The following is a 19095-nucleotide window of genomic DNA, read 5'->3' as shown; positions in this document are numbered from 1 at the left end:
CGGTGGGATGTGGGATCCAGCCCTCTCCCACACGTTCCACCTTTCCCAGGGCCAGCTCCTCAGGCAGCCTTTGTGACTGAGGCTGGTCTGTGTGCTGGAGACTGTGGGTCCCTTGTGGCAGTGGCGTGTTCTCCTCTGTGCATTGTGCGCGCGGAGCGCGCCGATGGGATTCAGCAAATAACACTGAGAGATTGTGGGAATGTTCTGAGGCCTTTGTGTATCCGCATAAATAGAAACCTCTTAGGCAGGAAATAAAACTCGAGCAATTTATAGCCCTAAATCCTGCCACTTCTGCCTGTGAGAAGCCCCCGGCTCTTTTCTCACGTTGGGAGGGCCTGAGGATGGGGGCAGGCTCGGTGAGAGCCAGCGGGTGCAGAGGAGGGAGCGCTGGAAACACTTGGGAGCACTTTGGATCTCGCCTGGGCTCGGCTCGTGGCTGGCTGGGCTCTGGAGGTGTCGCTTTGCCTTCCTCCCCCATCTGTGCAGCAGCAGCAGAGCTGGGACCCGCTGGGTCTGCAGGGCACACCCAGACTCGGGAGGTGGGATGGGATGGGAAGCAGAGGGCCTCTGGAATTCCTCCAGCAGCTGCCCAGCAGCACCCACCCTCCCCTGTGCTCTCCCTGGGGTGTCTCCATGTCAGACTGTGCAGGGGGTGGCCCTGCTCCCAGAGCTGTTGGGGAACACCTCTCCCTGGCACAGCCAGAGCTCTTCCTCTGCAGCTTCTCCCTCCTGCTGCACCCCTGAGCTCCTTCCTCCTGCCCTTGGGCTGTTCCCTGAGTCGCTGCTGAGGGGGAATCACGGCTGGGATGGGCTGGAGCTGCAGGCAGCATTGCTGAGGGAATTGCTGGGGGGCTGGGGGCTGCAATACCAGAGCTAACTCTCCCCTCTCCACCCTTGCCCTCCCAGCAGAAGGACGGCACCTTCGCTGCCGGGGGCTACATGCCCCCGCTGCGCTTCAAAGCCCTGACACTGGCTGTTGTGTTTGGAACCATGGTCGGAGGCATCATGATCCCCAATGGTGAGTGAGGAGCTGGGAACAAGGGCTGGCTGCTTTCTCTGGGCTCTGTTGTTTGTTTTCCTGGCTGGGGTGATCAGACTCACACCCCATCCTGCCCGGGGGCTCTGGCAGCTGTCCCGTGCTGCTGCTCTGGCACTCCTGGAAAAGACCTTTGCTGACTTTTCCTCTTTTTCTCCAGTGGAAACAGTCCTGGGCCTGACAGGTGCGACCATGGGAAGCCTCATTTGTTTCATCTGCCCAGCTCTTATTTACAAGAAGATCCACAAGAATGCGCTTTGTTCACAGGTCAGTGCTGATGCTGCTTGACATCCCCCTAAGCCCTCTGCAGAGCCTGGGAACGTGCTTCGTTTGGCTGCAGCACAGAAACTGCTCAGCACCTCCTCCAGCCTCCCCCTCCAGTCTGCCCAGTACAGGTGGGAGCTGTTCTGGGTGGGTGTCCACCACTTTGGGATGCACAGACAGTGGCAGAGGTGCTGGCCCAAGCTGGAACACCAGCTCTTTTTGTCCTTCCAGCAGCAAGTGAAACAGTCATTTTGTGCATAAAATGCTGCTTCCAGTCCTCCTCGGGGTGGGATTCAGGTTTTGGATCCTCAGAACAGGAAATCCAGGCAGCCTGTAAAACCTTAAAGCCTCACATCCCGACCTGCCTGGGCTGGGTAAAACAAACAGGGCTCCACGATGTGGTTTGTGCTGCCGACCCTCAGCTTTCTGCTTTCAACCAAAATAATAGTAAAAAGGAACACACACATAGAGGTGTTGCTTCAGGAATTGATTTTCTGAGGGATTGGGGTCGTTCAGAGGCTGTCAGAAGTTTAACTTTTCCTTTTGCTCCAGTTTGAATTGGCCTCCTCAGGGACCGAAACAAAGTGGCTCTTTGCTGGGCTTGATCTCTCTGCTCCTGCAAATACCGTGGGCTGAAATTAACAGGTTTTGGGTTTTTTCCCTAACAATAATTTAATCCACTGCCTTTTTCACAGGCCTCTGTCCCAACATTCCCAGTCAGGACAGTGCTGGGCTGGGAATAAGGTTTTGGGCACAGTGTGGAGTCAGCAGGGGAGAGCAGCACGTTTTTGTGGGGCCCACAGAACTGGTGGCTTGTTCTCTGCTTAATGACTTGTGGCTTTGCAAACCTACGTGAATTTTTTAAGCAGGGTGTGTTTTTTTTCTTCCCTGTGCTTTCCCTGACAGAAGGAAGTAGTCCAACTTTCCAGCTTTCACTCTGAGTTCTGACACTTAGCTCCGAACTTCTTTGAGCGAAACCCCAAGCAGGAGTCTGAATGCCAGCCTGGGTTTTTCAGGGAAACAAAGAGCACTTTCAAGAATTGCTTTCTATTCCGGCTGAGCCAGAGCGTTTCCCTGCAGTGCCTCGGGGCTGCACTCAGGACAGGCTGAGCTCTCAGCCCGGCTGCTGGGGTGGGACACTGGGGCCCTCACAATGCCTGACCCCAGAGCCAGTCACGAGGCTCAGGGAGATGTTTGTCCTGCAGAAATCCCCCCAGAGGAGGAAGGGCTTATCTAAAGCATCAGGCCCCGGGTTACTTGTCGAGGGGCTGGCAGCAAGCTGTCCAGCCTTCCCTGAGTGATCCATGGCCTGTCAGGTTTGCATTCCTGCTCGGAGCGAGAACACACCTGCCCGCCCTGCTCAGCACCTCCCCGCCTCCACAGCCCAGCTCCCAGCCCACCCTCTCCTCCCTCCAGGTCTTTGCAAAGGCTCATTTATTCTTTCCCTGGAGCTCTGTCTTTGGTCTCCTCCTTCATTCCTGCACTCCTTTGATCAGGTGCTCCACTCCATCAAAGTCAGCTCCTGAGGAAGGTGGCGGGCGGGGGGAGAATGCCAGCCCTGGGCTCAGCTGTCCTTCCCTTCCTGTCCCTGTCCAAACAGGGTACAGGGACATTCTCCCTCCTTCCCTGCATCAGCTTTAGCTCCTTCAGAGCAGCAACCCTCAGCGCCAGCTTTTACACTTCTCTGGGTTATCTTGGCTCTTGTGCTGCTGAGGACTGGCTGCTTTTATCGGGCCACTTCTGGCACCCAGCAGCGTCCAGTGTGGGGCAGGTGGTGACGTGAAAGGCCAGGTTTTTACAGGAGAGGTGCAAACTGAGCCTGCGGAGCACTAAAAGCAATGAAGAGGATTTCAGATGGGGGAGGGAAACGGGCAGATGTTTGCTGGCCAGCAAAGAGCTTCTGCTGAGGAGCTGGGAAGGATTGGAGCTGCTGCTCAGCTGGGCTGGGCTGGGAGTGCCCTGGTTGGAAGGGTTGGGTTGGAAAGGCAGGTCCCACAGCAGTTAAAAAGCCCAGAGTCAGGCACACAGCGCTGTGAGTGAAGCAGGGACAGTGTTCCCTTTCTTGTGGTTTAGCATCTGTTGCTGTAGAGGTCCGCATCCCGCTGCTCCCCGGGAGCCCCGGTTTGGCAGAGCTGCTCTGGGCGGTGTGGGGGTCTGTGAGCAGAGTGGAGCTGCCAGCAGGAAGGTGTTGCCTTCCCAGTGTTGACACAAGCTTGTCCGAGAGGCCCCTCCTAGGGAGGCCGGAGTTGCTCTTGTCCCACTTGGGGAAGAGGAGCTGCCGGGGGTCAGGAAGTGACCCCTGGGCTCACCCCTGTGCGGGTGGAAAAGAGATTCCCTCTGCCCTTCCCTGGCAGCACAGGGGCCAGCACACCTTCTCCAGCAGCACATGCAGGGTGCAGCCCCCCAAACACAGCATCTCTGAGGAGGGGGCTGGCAGTGACCGGGGCTCTGCATTCCTTCGCCATGACTCCGTCCCTCGGAGCGCTCGCTGGTGTCCAGGAGGAGGACGGGGATGGCGTCACGCCACACAAATGCAGCGTGTTTGCTTCCCGTGGCTGCAGGACAGGGCTGAGCTAATGGCTCTGCTCTGCAGGGCTGGATCATTTCTGGGAGGAAGGAGGGCCAGGGGAGCACGACCGGCCGAGGAAACGGCCGCGTGAACTTCCTCTGCTGGATTCCTGTCCATGCTGCAAGCGTGGCTCCCGGGAGATGTGTCCTAGCCATGCTGAGCTGCCCCAGGGCTTCCCACAGCCTCTCCCCCGGGAGATGGGCCCTGGCCCTGCTGAGCTGCCCCAGGGCTTCCCACAGCCTCTCCCGTGTCTGTGCTGAGAGGGGCTTCTGCAGAAAGGGCTCTGCTCTCAGTGGGATCACTGGCTCTGGGGGAGATCACTCCCCTTGGCTCAGAAGTGCCTTGCAGTGCTGAGCCTCCCCTCGCTGCAGGATCTCTCTGGATGCTCTGGGGATTGGTGGCTCCTCTGTCTGGATTGGTTCCTTGAGCTCTCGAGTCCTTGCAGCCCTCAGTCCCGTTCCTTCAGTTGCCTCGGTGGTCCCCTGAGCACAGCCCGCCTGCTTTTCCATGGCATAAGCATCTCCATGGAATGAAGCCAAATCGTGGCCCTCTTTATTCTGGTCTTCAGCTGGGGAGGGGGTAGGTGAGGAGGGGGTGAGGGCGGCTCAGGGACAGCCCAGCCTGTCTCCGGCTGCCACGTGTGCCCGTACCCGCTGCTCCGGGAGCTCGCAGCTGAACTCCAAATGTGCAGCAATCAAAGGGGCTTCAATCCGAGCCGTTTGAGCCCCTGGTTCCCCACCAAGATAAGAAACAACAAAAATCCTTTTAAAGCATTTAATGTTTTCAGCCGTTTCCTACAGCTCCCTCCTCTCCCACGTTGCTCCTGGTTCCTGTGGCACCAGAATAGATCCTCTTTGTGGAAACGCTCTTCCTCTGCGCTGTTGTTTCTGGAAGGTGCCAGAACAACGTCCCAGGCACAAAATGCATTTGTGCCGGGGCTGTGGATTGTGGGAGGGGAGGAAGTGGAGCGGCTCGGCCCAGGGCAGCAGTGCAGGACCTGCTGACTCGGCGTTTGCCCGGGGCCGGGGGGGTGCATGGCAGGATATCTGCTCTTTGTGCACCCCGGGCAAGGCAGGCAGCGCATTCTGCTCCCGTTTCCTCTGCAGCAGCTCTAAGGTCTGGCCTCTGCTCCCTGGCCACGCTGCCCCTGGTGCAGAGCTGCTCCACGTCCCGCCAGCCTTTTCCTCCCGAAGGCGTCGGGCTGTCTGCGGGGCGTGCTGGGAACGGGCCCTGCGGGGTCCCCTGAGCCCCGCTCTGACCACGCTGCTCCCTTCTGGGTGACCTCCCCCGGTGGGTGAGGAAAGCACCCGCCCCTCCTCCCCCTCTGGAAGTGCCAATGTTTTAATTCCTCCTTCCAATTTCACCTCTCCCCTTGATTTGCAGTTTTCTGGCAGCTCTTCCAGCGGTGAAGTGCTCCCTGTGGCCGTTCTTGGTTTTCCCCACACTGAGAAGCATCTTTTTGTTGTGCTTTTTGTGAATTGGGATGTAAATCTGCCCAGTGAGGATCGGGAGTCATGGAATCATGCAATGGTTTGGGCTGGGAGGGGCCTTAAAGCTCATCCAGTTCCTCCTCCTGCCATGGGCAGGGACACCTTCCACTAGACCAGGTTGTCCAAGTGCCATCCAACACTTCCTATGACTCATGTGGAATTAGATCCTTTTAGATCAATTTGTCATCACATAACAAGCTGTAAAAATTCCTTTGCTGCTCATCACTTTCTCCTTTTTGAGGTAGAGGAATTCCAAGAGCCCTTCCCTCCATGGGATCCAGATTCCACCCTTCTATTTTTACCCCGTTTGATCCTGGCTTTCTGGGAATCAGGGAGTCGTTTCTCAGCAGCTTCTTGAGCCCTGGGACCAGGATCTGTGTGTGGACATGTTACCCTTGCTTTCAAACCCAAGGATTTTGAAGCAGCTGCCTGGAATGGTTTGGGGCTGTAACCAGGCCAGGCTCTGTGCTCAGCCAGACCTGATTTCATGGAGTTCTCATGCTGGGAGTACCAGGAAATGAGTCTTTGCAGTAGGACTTGTCTGCCACATGCATTTTCCTATCCCTGGGTCCTGCCCACTCACTTCACTCACTTTTGAGCCCTTCCAAAGCCTTTCCAACAGCTTCCAGCCTCTGAAACAGCTTCCATTCCCATGGCTCTACACCCAAAAATGAACCTCAGCCCGGAGCAACTGGTTTTCCTGTTTCCCTCTGACATTTCTCTCCCTAACACATGTCACCGTGCTGAGCTTGGAATTCTGTGCAGGCACCGTGGGAATGCCGTGGGGAGCAGTCCCCTTGGATTTCCTGTGCTCACTGTCCCTCTGTCCCTCTGTGCAGATTATCCTGTGGATTGGGCTGGGCATGCTGGTGATCAGCACCTACACCACCCTGTCTGCCACCGAGGACACCCCTGTGAGGACAGAACCAGTGGGCTTGGAGCACCTGGACAGAGAGGAGAGCAGAATTGACCAGGATTCAGTCAAACTTCCAGGTATGTGCTGCTGGAGTTGGGTTTCCCAGCCCTGTTCCCAGGTCACCTCTTAAAAAAAAGGAGAAATTTGTTTTTTTTTAAAGTGTGGTGGAAGCAGGGTAATCTCCAGGCAGCTCTGTGCATCTTCCCAGCTTCCTGGGGCCTTTTCCCAGGAAAAGCTGCACTTTTGTCTGCTGGAAAAGCCGCTGTGACCTCCAGTGGTCCATTGTGGGAGTTGTTCTTTTGGGAAGGGAAGGGTGTGGTGCAGGTTTGGATCCCCTGGAGGAACAGAGCAGGGATTCCTGTTTGGGATGAGCCCAGTGCCCACCTGGCCCACAGGACTGTTCTCCCCTGTGCCAGGCCAAGGACCATCCATCCATCCATCCATCCATCCATCCATCCATCCATCCATCCATCCATCCATCACCCTCGAAGGAAGGGAAATTTATGGGAACTGCCTCTTTTTTTGGTGCCGAGGGTATAAATTCGGCCTCGTCTTTCTCTCTGACAAAGCCTGTGATTATGCCTCAGCTTTGTTTACCGGTCCTTGTTATTTATTATTTGTTTGCTGGGGCTGCTGATGGAATTACGGCCGCTCCTCCCTTTCCCAGCTGCCGCGGAGCGAGGCCGTGGCGCGCAGGTGCCGCCTGACCCCGCGCTGCCCCTCGGCGTCCTGTTCCTTCGCTGCACTTTTGTTTCCTCCTGCTCCTGTGGGGTTTTCTTTTTTTTTTTTTTTTTTTTTGTTCTTTGGAGGCCTTGAAATATCCTCGCAGAGACTGAGAGCGGAAGGGAGAAAGGGGCTGGCTCTAGTGGAGATTATCCTCCCTCCTGGTTCTTGGCTGGGTTCCTGCCCGGCAGCTTGGAGCGTCTCCCACACCGGTGCTGCTGCCGATAACATTCACTCTGGGCTTGCTCCGCCGTGGAGTTTACTTGTGGTTTGCTCGTGGCTTACTCAAGGCCGTGTGTGCCTTCCCGGGCACGCGGATGATGCCGGTGAACTCCGAGCAAAAGACGCTCCCAGTCCCTTAATGGAGCCCTCAGCAGGGCCTGGAGGAGGGATGCGATTGAATTCTTCCGTCTTGGTTAATTTTGGAGCAGTAATGGCCAAAGAACAGCTGCTCCTTTCAGGAGGAATCGCTAATGACACGTGTTCTGACTGGGAAAATAAAAAACCCCATAAAACACGGTGTCTGCAGGAGTTTGCTGAATCTTCTCCCCTTCTCGGCGTGAGCCGGGGCGGTGGAGCGGGATGCCAGGCTCTGATCACCCCAGCGATCCCGGGGCCCGCCGGCAGCAGCTCTGAGTGCTGCTGGATTAAATAATCCCACCCGGGAGGAAGGCGGGTTTAGTGCTCCCGGCTCATAAACTTCCCAGGGAGGAGCCCTGCAGTTCCAAGGGAAAGCTCAGCTGTCCCCTGAGGTCCCTTTGCCAATGGGGCTCCCTCCCCGGGGAGGAGGAAGAGGAGGAAGATGGGGGACAAGGACCTGCAGGGATGGACATGGGGCTGCCCCGGGAGGGCCAGCACTGCTATTCCTTGGATCTGTGCCTCCCTGTGCCTCTGCAGGATGTCGGCTTGACTAGCAATGAGAGGCGTTAAATGGTGCCCTTCATCCCCCGCCCGCCTTGTTTTGCAGAGCAGGAGCTGCGGCAGCAGCTGCATCCTGTCCTTGCAGGGCCGCAGGATGCAGGCAGGGCTGCACCTGGGTGCCCTCCGGATGGGCCGAATTCCGCACCCGGGGCTCAGCAGGATCCCACGGCTTCAGCCCTGCTGGCTGCTCAGCCCCTTCCCCAGGGCACAGGGTGCCCCTTTCCTGGCTGCAGGGTGCTGCTCCAGGCTCCTGTCCTGGCTGCAGGGTGCTGCTCCCAGCCCTTTTCCTGGGTGGAGGGTTCTTCCAGACCCCTCCTTCCAGGCACAAGGTGCATCTGGGTCACAGGGTGCTCAGCCCCTTCTCTGGGCACAGGCTTGCTCCGTGCCCTTGCCCGTGCTGCCCCATCCGAGGCAAACCGCAGGGCCTTCCCCCAGCGCTGCCTTCCCCGTCTGCCTCCCGCCTGTCAGCGTGTGAGAGGAGTTTTATTGGCCTCTTTGATGTTGTGGAGCCCAGAACTGGAGAGACTTTCATTAAAGCCCTGCCCCGTGGGCCCGGGGATTATGAATATTAGAACATTGGCCTTTTATGTGAACACGTATTGACCAGCGGCCTCGGAATCGTGTTTTTCCTAACGACACCCAAGTGCCCATTACAGCCCCAGCCTGTGGTGCTGGAGGTTTTACTGTCAGCAGCTCTTCGGGAAAGGGATAAAACCCCTTCCAGCCCCGTCCTGCCGCGGCTGCGCCTCTGTTAAAAGGTTGCTAAGCTGCCTCTGAAAGCTCAGGAAGGCAATTATCCATTAAAAAAAAAAAAAAAAAAAAAAGCTAATTAGGCAATTTCTCTCCGTATTTAAAGCACCCTCGAGGGTCTCGGGGGGGATTAAGATTTTGTAATATTTTTCAGCTCCTTACTTGATCGTTGCTGCTTCATCTTCTCCCTGCTGTTGTGCAATGTTGGGTAACAAAGCCCTGATTCAGGCTCCTTGTGCAAGAACCCTTTTCCCGGTGTGGTGTGCGGGGCACCCTGCTCCAGCCATCCCGCTGTCCTGGCGACTGGGGTGGGTGCTGTTACTTGAATTAGGGTAAAATTTGGGGTTGTGTCGTGCATCCCTGCACCCTCCATGCCCGTGCTTTGCCCCCCAGCAGCCAGCTGCCCACGGTCCCTGCCGGCGTTCCCCGGCGGAGCAGCCCCGGGGATGTGTGGAACGTGGCTCCTGCATCCTGCAGGAACAGCTTGGCTCCGCCGCCGCTCTCCCTGGTGCTTTGTGCGAGCGAGCTTTTAATAGTGCCTGTGACACAGAAAAGGAACCAGCAGCCTCTGGTAATTTGGGTTGGTTTTTACTGCTGGTGCGTCAGGAGACAACTGTGAACTAATTTCAGGGATGCCATTCCATAACCTTGTGAAATCTGGACCCGTTTCGGGGGGAGGGAGGGCTCCCGGAGGCGCAGCTGGGCCGGGGGCTCCCCGGGGAGGGCCTGGCCCTGCCCTGCTCCTGGTGCTCGGCACGTCCCAGGGCAGAGTGTGCCCCCAGCCCTCTGCCCTGCTTGCTGGGCTCCGTTTTCCTTGGCACAGGCTCCTGAATCTTGCTCCATATCATGCAGTGAAGGAGTTTCAGCAGATCTGGAGCTGCCCTGGCACAAGCAGGTCCTGAACCTTGTGTCCCTGGTCAGCCCTGGGGTGATGCCCTGGAGTGGGGGGTGAGTCCCAGAGCTCCCTGTGCTGTCCCTAGGGCTCCACCTGGATTAGGGGCCAGCACAGCAGGGCCCATCCCGCTGCCTCTGCCCAGGGCAGGGGCTGTGGGAGCACATTTCAGCTCCGAGAGGCTGGAAAAACGTGTGAGGAGGGATTTAGTGCCTGCCTGGGACCATTGCAACGATCCGAACCAGGAGCAGGGGGAGAAGGGAAGCTTTTAGGTTGCTAATCATGAAATTTTATGGCAGCCTGTAGAGGCTGTTGCCAAACCACAACACACCCAGGCACGCACACGCACAAATCAGCTGCAGGACGCCCCGGCTTCCCCTCGTGTGAGCAGAGCTGCCGGAGAGCCGGGGGGTCAGAGCGAAGCCTCTCGGTGCTGCCTCACACCCCGGCCTCTCCTTGGGAGCCAAAAAGCTTTTACAGCCTCTCAGGCCTTGCCTGTAATGTCCAAGGCCGCCCATAAAACACGACGAGGCGCAGCGTTACTGGAGGACGCTCCAAAGGGACCTGGAGGGCAAAGAAGAGAGGCAGAGCCCCAGCAAAACTCTTCCCTGCAAAGCAGCCGGAGCCCCGGATGGATTTCCAGGCAGCCTGAGAGGTTGTTAATTCACGCCCTGATGATGAACTTAATTTTGTCTCCCGCTGAGCAAATGATGGCTTCGAGGCAGCTTGGCCTTGTTGCGGCGTGGAGACTTTTGGGTTTGTGTTTTGTTTGTGTTTTGGGCTTTTCCTGCATTGTTTGCAGAGCGGGGAACGTGCCTCTGCCTGATTTATGGTGGAAGCTGCCAGGGACACTCCCGGAGCAGAGCGGGGCCTCCCCCGGCCCCTCGGGCTGCCCTGGGCCCGCGGGGGTTCACCTGCTGCTCTGGGCAGGGATCGGCTGCGATTAACTCCTCTGCGTCCTGCTGGCAAGGAAAGCTTCCCGTGTTTTCCTTCTATTTACTGCTCTCTTATTTCCCTCTCCTTCCTTCTTATTTCCCCCTCCTTCCTTCTTATTTCCTCCTCTTTTATTTCCCTCTCCTTCCTTCTTATTTCTTCTTCTCTTATTTCCCTCTCCTTCCTTCTTATTTCCTCCTCTCTTATTTCCCTCTCCTTCCTTCTTATTTTTTCTTCTCTTATTTCCCCCTCCTTCCTTCTTATCTCCCCCTCCTTCCTTCTTATTTTCTCCTCTTTTATTTCCCTCTCCTTCCTTCTTATTTCTTCTTCTCTTATTTCCCCCTCCTTCCTTCTTATTTCCTCCTCTCTTCCTTCTGATTTCCCCCTCATTCCTTTTTATTTCCTCCTCTCCCCCTTCTTATTTCCCTCTCATTCCTTTTTATTTCCTCCTCTCTTCCTTTTTATTTCCTACTGTCTTCCTTTTTATTTCCCCCTCCTTCCTTCTTATTTCCTCCTCTCTTATTTCCCCCTCCTTCCTTCTTATTTCCTCTTTTCCTTCTTATTTCCCCCTCATTCCTTTTTATTTCCCCCTCCTTCCTTTTTATTTCCTGCTGTCTTATTTCCTCCTCCTTCCTTCTTATTTCCTCCTTTCTTATTTCCCCCATTCCTTTTTATTTCCTCCTCTCTTCATTTTTATTTCCTCCTTTCTTATTTCCCCCTCATTCCTTCTTATTTCCCCTCCTTCCTTTTTATTTCCTTCTCTCCCTTCTTATTTCCTCCTCTCATCCTTTTTATTTCCCCCTCGTTCCTTTCTGTTTCCCCTTGAGCATCCTCTCCCTGCTGGGCTCGTCGCTGTGTGAGCAGCCCTGCCTGCGCTGGGGTTCTCCGGATCCTCCGCTCCTCTCCGGCCGGAGCCATCTCCCGCCTCCGTGAACCAATTAACGAGAAACTTTCCTCCAATAGAGTAAATAATTTCTTGCACCGGGGCCAGGACTGAGCTGGGAACATCCGCAGCCGTGCCGAGCTCCCCTCCCCGGCCTCGGCCTCCCGCTTCCCAGGGCCCCTGGCCAGGGCTGGGCACCCGTCCCTGCAGCCCAGCTTTTCCTGAAAAGGAGGAGCGTCCTGCCCTGACTTGCTGAACCCTGGGAAGTCCCTCAATGGAGAGGGGGACCCTTGGGTACTGGACTCGAATTTCTCAGAAAATCCGAGTCCTTTTCCCCTCCCACCATCGCTCCCCAAGCGAAGGAACGTGGAAATCTGGCCAGCCCCGCACACGTCCCTGCTCTGGGTGTGGAGCTGGGGCTGGACTCTGCGTTTCTGAGAGGCTCGGGGTCCTGCTGGCACAGATCCCTCTGGGCCAGGAGTTTGTACTTAATTTTTTGTGAATTTTTGTTGTTTCCCCCCCTCCCCAGCTCAGGCAAGGCCCACGCAGCTGAAGTTGTGGCAATCCCTTCTTTCCCATGAGTTCATCTCGTAATAAATCGCACCAGCCCTGCGGAGGGGGAGGAGAAAATGGAAAGATGTTTATAGAATTAATTCCCCAAAGGAAATCACACGGGGGAGGGCGAAGGGGGAAAGAGTTGGGAATTTTTTTTTTTGTTACAGAAGATAGATTTTTTTTTAAGAGTTTGTTGGATGGAAAAAAATCTGCAGAACAACTTCACTGCTGGGAAACAATTCGATTTCCTTCTCTGCTGCTCTCCAAAGGCAGAGTTCACTCCCTGTGTGGGTTTTCTGCCATGCTGGGGGTGGAAGGGACCCTTCCCATCCCATGGAATGTGCAATAGATTCCATGTGGAATATGCTGGTCATACCAGTGCTGAACACAGTGACTGGTTTGACTGGGATGTGTCTTCCAAAAACATTCTGTCTCTTTGAGGGCAAGGTGGGGGAAAACTCCCCCTTCTCCCTCAGGAGTTTCCCCTAATTAATGCCTGTTGTTTAATCCCCCTCCTCAAAACTTTTGCGGGAAAAGGAGACCTCCCCACCCCTCCTCCTCTGAGAGGCATCTGAAGGGCTGTGGGAACACTCGGGCACTAAAAAGAGGGGGAAAAATCAAAATAAATAAGGTTTTAAGACGTTTGACAGCAAACAGCCGCGGTGGGGTGGGAGCTGGGCTGGAGCCCAGCTCGGGTTCTGGTGTTGCGGGGTTCGGGGCTGGATCGCAGCTCTGCCTCTCCCAGTGCCGCGGGATCCGGGTCTGGATTCCAGCTCGGGCTCTCCCGGAGCCGGGGTCTGGGGCAGGGAGCCGGGGGGATGCTGACATCTGGTGGCACTGCCTCGCAGCAGCAGCCGCCTCCGCCCGTGCTCCATTCCCGGTCCGTTCCGTATCCATCCCTGCTCCATCCCTGCTCCATCCTTTATCCATCCCTGCTCCATCCCTGCTCCATTCCCGGTCCGTTCCGTATCCATCCCTGCTCCATCCCTGCTCCATTCCCGGTCCGATCCTTATCCATCCCTGCTCCATCCCTGCTCCATCCTTTATCCATCCCTGCTCCATTCCCGGTCCGATCCGTATCCATCCCTGCTCCATCCCTGCTCCATCCTTTATCCATCCCTACTCCATCCCTGCTCCATTCCCGGTCCGATCCTTATCCATCCCTGCTCCATCCCTGCTCCATCCTTTATCCATCCCTGCTCCATTCCCAGTCCGATCCTTATCCATCTCTGCTCCATTCCTGCTCCATCCTTTATCCATCCCTGCTCCATCTCTGCTCCATTCCTGCTCCATCCCTGCTCCATCCTTTATCCATCCCTGCTCCATCCCTGCTCCATTCCCGGTCCGTTCCTTATCCATCTCTGCTCCATTCCTGCTCCATCCTTTATCCATCCCTGCTCCATCTCTGCTCCATTCCTGCTCCATCCTTTATCCATCCCTGCTCCATCTCTGCTCCATTCCTGCTCCATCCTTTATCCATCCCTGCTCCATTCCCGGTCCAATCCGTATCCATCTCTGCTCCATCCCTGCTCCATCCTTTATCCATCCCTGCTCCGTCCCTGCTCCATCCCCACTCTATCCCCTCTCCATCTCCTTTCCATCCCCTCTCCATCCCCGCTCCATCCCTGCCACTCTTCCCTTCCAGCAGCTCCATACAAACCCACAACAGGGAAAACAACCAGGTTTCCATACAACTCCACAACAAAACCTCCCCCAGCCCCACTGTGCTGAGGCTGGAGGGAAATCAGAGGCTGGCAAGGGTGGGTGAAGGGATTGGGACAGACACAGCAATTCCCAGCTCCCACAGCTCATCCCTGTCCCCATGGCGTGTTTGCAGAGCAGAACCCGGTGGTGGAGGAGCCTGAGGATGACCGTGATAAACCCAAAGTGCCTGAGGAGAAGGAGGAGATGGAGCAGCCACAGATCAAGGTGCCCGTGCAGGTGCCCAAGAGGGAGGAGGAGAGAGGGAAGGTGGAAGAGAAAGTGCAGCTGGACCGTCCTGATCAAGGTAAGGTGATCCTGGGAAAGGGAGCTGGACTGGGAGCTGGGGGTGTGTGTATGTTTTGGGATTCTGAGACAGAGATCCTGAGCTCTCCTCCTCACCCTCCCCTCAGTGCACCTCCGTGGTGCTGTTGGTGGGTTGAAGGTGATTTAGTGTTTGATGCTCTGGAGGCTTGCTGGGAACGCGGCCTCCAGATGAGGGAGAGAAGGCAGGGCTGGACAAGGGCAGCATGGAGCTTGGGTATGCTGGGTGTGCTGGGGGTACTGGGTGTGCTGGGGGTACTGGGAGCCTGCTGCTCTGACCCTGCATGTCCCCAGGGATTGCTGTGCCCGTGGGGGAGGCCCACCGCCACGAGCCCCCGGTCCCACACGATGAGGTGGTCGTGGACATGGGGCGGGAGCGGGAGGAATCCAGCGAGAACAAAGCGGCTCCTGGAGGAGCCAGCGACCGCCTGCTGGAGGAGCCAGCCAGGCTGAAGCCCCCGAAGGAGGCACTGGGGCCAAAGCAAGGCAAGGAAGTGGCTGCTGAGAACCAGCAGCGAGGAGGGACTGGTGGGCCTGTCCCAAATCTGGAGAAGGTCCCGGAGGCAGCGCTGCAGCAGGGGGGAAGGCCGCCCTACAAGGAGCTGGAGCCAGGGCAAGCCAAGCTGGAAGCCAAGGCACAGGCGGCCGTGCTGGATGGTGACACTGCCGAGGCTGCTGAGAGGGACAAGGCACAGCTCCAGCTCCCCAGGAAAGCAGAGGAGGCTGCAAAGCCCGTGGAGAAGGAAGCAGACCCTGGTAAGCTCCTTTCACAGCAGCTCAGCTGAGCAATCTCTTCCGGGCCTGTGGTGCCCCTGGAGTCGGGACAATTTGGTCATTCCCGTCTCCATCCTGGTGCTTCCTTTGAACTCCACGAGTGGAGCACGTGAGTGAGCACAGCCCCTCCGGCAGCTGCTGCGGGAAGGGAGGAATCTGGTGGCTTTGACAGCTACTGCAAGAGCTGTCAAACAGTTGTTCGCTACCCGCCAAAATGTCAGGTGCCGTGCTGTTCCTGCACGGCTCCCAAATCACCGGGGACACGGAGCCGGGAGATCTTGACAGGGAACACATTGCCAAGTGCCCGTCTAAAAGCCAGTTAGAGCTGTTCTTGCATGTTAATTGGCCGAGGTAGTTAGTGCTGGCTCGCTGCCACCAGGCACGGGGTTGTTAAATATTGGGTTTATTAACTTCCCTCGCAGCCGGCGCCTTGGATGCGAGCGGTGCCGGGACGGCGTGGAGGCGTTCTAGGGAACATCTGCACGGACAGCAAAGCTCTGTGGTCCTTTCCTTTGCAGGTGAGAAGCAGGAGCTGCCCCTCCCAGAGAGAGCAGAGCTGCTGGAGAAGCAGAACACTGAGGAGAAGCAGGAGAAGGCAGGGGGTGAGTGTGTGTCCTCAGGGTGTGCAGGGATGGGCTTGGATTTCCTCAGATCCCTCTCTGTGGGAGGATGGTGTCTTGAGGCCACAGCCCCTGCACAGCATCAGGTGGTGCCTGTCCCATCTCTGGCACACCTGGCAGGGCCACTCGGGGACCTGAGTCGTGCTGGCACCTGGGCTTGGCTGCTCCCCTGTGTCAGAGCCCTGGGAAGAGGGAGACAGGAGTGAAACTGCTGCGGGAGGGGCATGGGCAGGGGCACGTGGGGACACCTGAACACATCACAGGGAAAAGCTCCTTTCCCCCAAGGCCTCAGCTGCTCTGTCCCTGGGGCTGAGCTCCTCCCTCCAACCTCTGCCTGACAAATGGGGCTTGGAGCCTGAGCTTGGACTTGTGTGCTTGTGGACTTTCTCTCATCCCATCCTCTTCCAGCTTCCTTCTCTCTCTCCTGGCAGGGTTTGTGGAGTCAGATCTTCCTGCCAAGGAGAGCCCTTGCAGCCCATCCAGAGCTGACATGATTTCTGGGGGCTTTGGGTCACAGGGGTTTTACTTCCTCTGTCTTTTTCCCCTTTTCCAGAAGCAGGGCCAGCAAAACTGCTGGACCACAACGTGCTGCTGCAGGTGATCAAGGAGCAGCAGGTGCAGCACAAGCAGCTCCTGGACCAGCAGGCAAAGCTGCTGGCAGTGATCGAGGAGCAGCACAAGGAGATCCACCAGCAGCGGCAGGAGGAGGGGGCAGAGGAGAAGCCAAAGCCAGGTAAGGGCATGGCCAGGGAGCAGGAGCCTTCCAGAGGGTGCTCACAGCTCAGAGTGGCTCTAAAATCAAACTGGGAGAGATCTGAGCTCCTTTGGCACGTGACAAAGTCCCCTTGCACGGCCGTTTCTGTAGGGATACCCACAGCTCTGCTCTTCCTCCTGCGTGGCCCCATCTCGTGTCTCACAGGATGTGGTGGCAGGAGAAGGGAATGTCCTGAGAAACGTTTTCCATGTGGGTTTTGTCCTGCAGCAGAAGCACAGGCAGAGCCTGCCGTGCCCCTCTCCAGGAGCAGGGAGGACGAGGGCCTTGGAGCCAAGGGAGACACGGCCGGGAAGGAGCAGCTGGGCCAGCAGCCCCCCGATTCCACCAGGCAGCACAGGGACATGCTGGGCAAGCTGGAGGAGGCTGGGCAGAGGCGTGACGTTCCTGTGGCTGCTCCCAAGGAGCGGAAGGTGCCGCTGCAGGAGATTGACAGAGCTGTGAAAAATCCCGTGGAGAACCGGGATCCCCTCCACGGGGATGCCCAGCGTGTTCCAGCAGCCAGAAACCACCTGGAGAAAAAGGCCTTGGCAGAGGATTTGGGAGGAGAACGTGAAGCCAAAGCTGGAAGAGATGTCCACCAGAAGAAGAATTTCCTGAAAGCCGTGGAAGCAGCTACAGCTCCCATCCAAAGAGAACAGCCGGGGGCTGCCAAAGTTCAGGGAGTAGCAGGAAAGGGCTTGGAAAGAGACTCAGGAACAGACCTTAAAGCCAAAACTCTGAGTCAGGTGGAGCCCAAGGAGCTGGCAGGGGTGCCGGACTCTTCCAGTAACAGGAATGTGGCAGTGAGGGAGCAGCACCCTCGGGACAGGGAGCGGCCGAGAGCAGCGCAGGCCGAGGGAGCGGGCGGGCGGCAGCGGGACCCGCCCGGCCACGGGCACGGGAAGGAGGAGGATCCCGGGGAGGAGCCCCCGGGGGGCCGGCAGGGCCGGGGGGGTGGGGGTCCCTCCAACAGCGCCCCTCAGGATGCTGAGAATGGAGCAGCTCCCCCCAGGGATGCACAGCAGCCGGAGCGCGACATCAAACCCAACCGGGAGCTGAAGCTGCAGGGCGGGCTGGACCTGCGGCGCAGGAGACGGGACCTGGACCTGCTGCCTCCCGACCAGGAGGAGGAGGAGGAGGAGGAGGACGGGGAGGAGGCTGCAGCAGGAGCAGGGCGGGTTCTGATCGGCCTGAACCCCCTCCCCGACGTGAAGGTGAACGACCTGCGGAGCGCGCTGGAGGCGCGGCTGAGCCGGGTGGCCGAGGGCGCGCAGCACCTGGTGCGCAGCCGCCACATCCAGCAGGTGACACAGGACAGCAGCCCGTGACACTGTGCCTGTGCTCTGCAGGGAAGGCTCGGCCTCACTGAGTGTGGAGAGATCTGAGCCAGCTGCGCCTTGCTGGACGCAGGGCTGGGATCCACGGGATCTCCTTGGATCCCTGAGCACCACCCTGGGCTGTGCCTGCGGGTGGCCAAGGAGATGGTGGCACTGGAAGTGACATTCCTGCTGTCCCCCGCCTTCCAGAGCTGCCATGCACCTCGGCTCCATGCCAGGCCGCTGCTTCAAGGAGCTTTTCCAGCATCTCATTGACATCCAATTGCCTTCTCCAGCCATCTCCCAGCTCCTCTCAGAAGCAGGAAGGGGCTCCATGGCCCAGCTGTGCTGAGGGGACCTGGGATCCATCCCCACCTCGGGAAGGGCTTTACCCCAGAGAGGCCGTGAGCTGAGGACCAGCAGAGCCAGCGCTCCAGTGCTGGACTGGGAGCAGAGCCTCATTTGTCTGGGCCACAGTGGTGGTTTAGGAACCTCATTTAGTAGAAACGCTGCCTTAACTGGGCACAACTGCTGTTGTGCTGCCTCTCTCCCAGGGATGGGGTTCCTTGGCACACACTGGGATCACACAGAGCTCTGCCCCCTCTGCCCTCCCTGGTGCTCCTCTCTGTGCTCTCCAGCTCCATTTTCCCCTCTCAAAAGTGCATTAAGAAGCTCAACTTCCCCATGACCCTTCCCAACCCAGCTTGATTCTCCTGCCAGAAGTGAGTGGTTGGGGAGAAAGCATGGCAGGGCCAGATGGATCCAGGGGCTCCACCTGCCCCTGCCTGTGTTCCCTGTGCTCTTCCCAGCCTCCCCCCGCCCTGTTCTGCATCCAGACAGGTCCCTGCTCCACCTCTGGGAATTTCTTTGGTGAGTGAAGAAGGGAGGAGCTTCCCCAAGAGCTCTGTGTTGTTTAAGGCTCCCCGTGATTCACCCCTTCGGGTTTTTTGGGTTTTGTGTTTTTACATCCCGACCTGCGAATGTACAGAATTCAGTCCCAAAGCTGTCCCTAGACCGGCTGAGAATTCCCAGCCTGGAGCCCTCAGACCTCATCACTGTGGTGGCTTTTCTATCCCGACCTCCAAATGTCTTTGGCGACCTCGAGTCTGTGTCCAGTGGGCCCCTGCAGAGCTGGCACGGGGTGGGACTGTCCCCGCCTGGTGCTCCCGGGGTGTCACAGCCCAGAGTGACAGGGGAGCCACCTGGGGAGTCCTTTGGGAAGACCCCCCAGAACGCTGTGGCCTTAAACCCCCCGAACCCAACGAGCTTCTCCATTAACGCTGTCGTCAAGCACAAGCAGCACGGCCGGGAGGCGGGGACGGGCTCTGGAGCTCCAGGGCTGCCCCGGGACAGGGGTCCGGGCTGTGGCACATCCACACCCAGCCTTCCCTTCCTGCGGTGCCAGGGAGCCCGATCGGCTCCTTGTGCCCTGTGCTGCCGGCTCCGGCTCCGGCCCCGCGGGGGCACCGCCGCCTGTTCGTTGATCTGTGTGTGAACAGAAGGGACCAAAGATGCTCCTGACATTGATGCTCCTGACATTCCTGCTCTGGGAATGCCGCGGGCACCCCGGCCTGGGCGGGAGCCGCCTTGTCCCGCCGGGATCGGCTCCCCGGGGCGGGGGGGACGCTGGCACGGAGAGCCCGGAGTGCGGGCTGAGCCCATCAATAAAATAAG

At 57.8% G+C, this 19095-nt stretch overlaps 1 protein-coding gene across 1 annotated transcript in view; it reads left to right on the top strand.

Moving 5' to 3' along the window:
- SLC38A10 (solute carrier family 38 member 10) overlaps positions 1–19094 on the top strand; it is a 31136-nt gene extending 12042 nt beyond the window's left edge. The window contains 8 exon segments of the mRNA XM_058038975.1: positions 907–1018; positions 1197–1303; positions 6199–6352; positions 13770–13940; positions 14252–14713; positions 15250–15333; positions 15905–16084; positions 16334–19094. Of these exon segments, the coding sequence (XP_057894958.1) occupies positions 907–1018; positions 1197–1303; positions 6199–6352; positions 13770–13940; positions 14252–14713; positions 15250–15333; positions 15905–16084; positions 16334–17433 (2370 nt within the window). The 3' untranslated portion in view covers positions 17434–19094.
- Position 19095: the final 1 nt, after the last annotated feature.

Source organism: Melospiza georgiana, chromosome 21, assembly GCF_028018845.1.
Source record: "Melospiza georgiana isolate bMelGeo1 chromosome 21, bMelGeo1.pri, whole genome shotgun sequence".
NCBI classification, from domain to species: domain Eukaryota; kingdom Metazoa; phylum Chordata; class Aves; order Passeriformes; family Passerellidae; genus Melospiza; species Melospiza georgiana.
The sequence above is the reverse complement of the archived record's forward strand: the minus strand, read 5'-3'. Positions and strand labels throughout refer to the sequence as shown.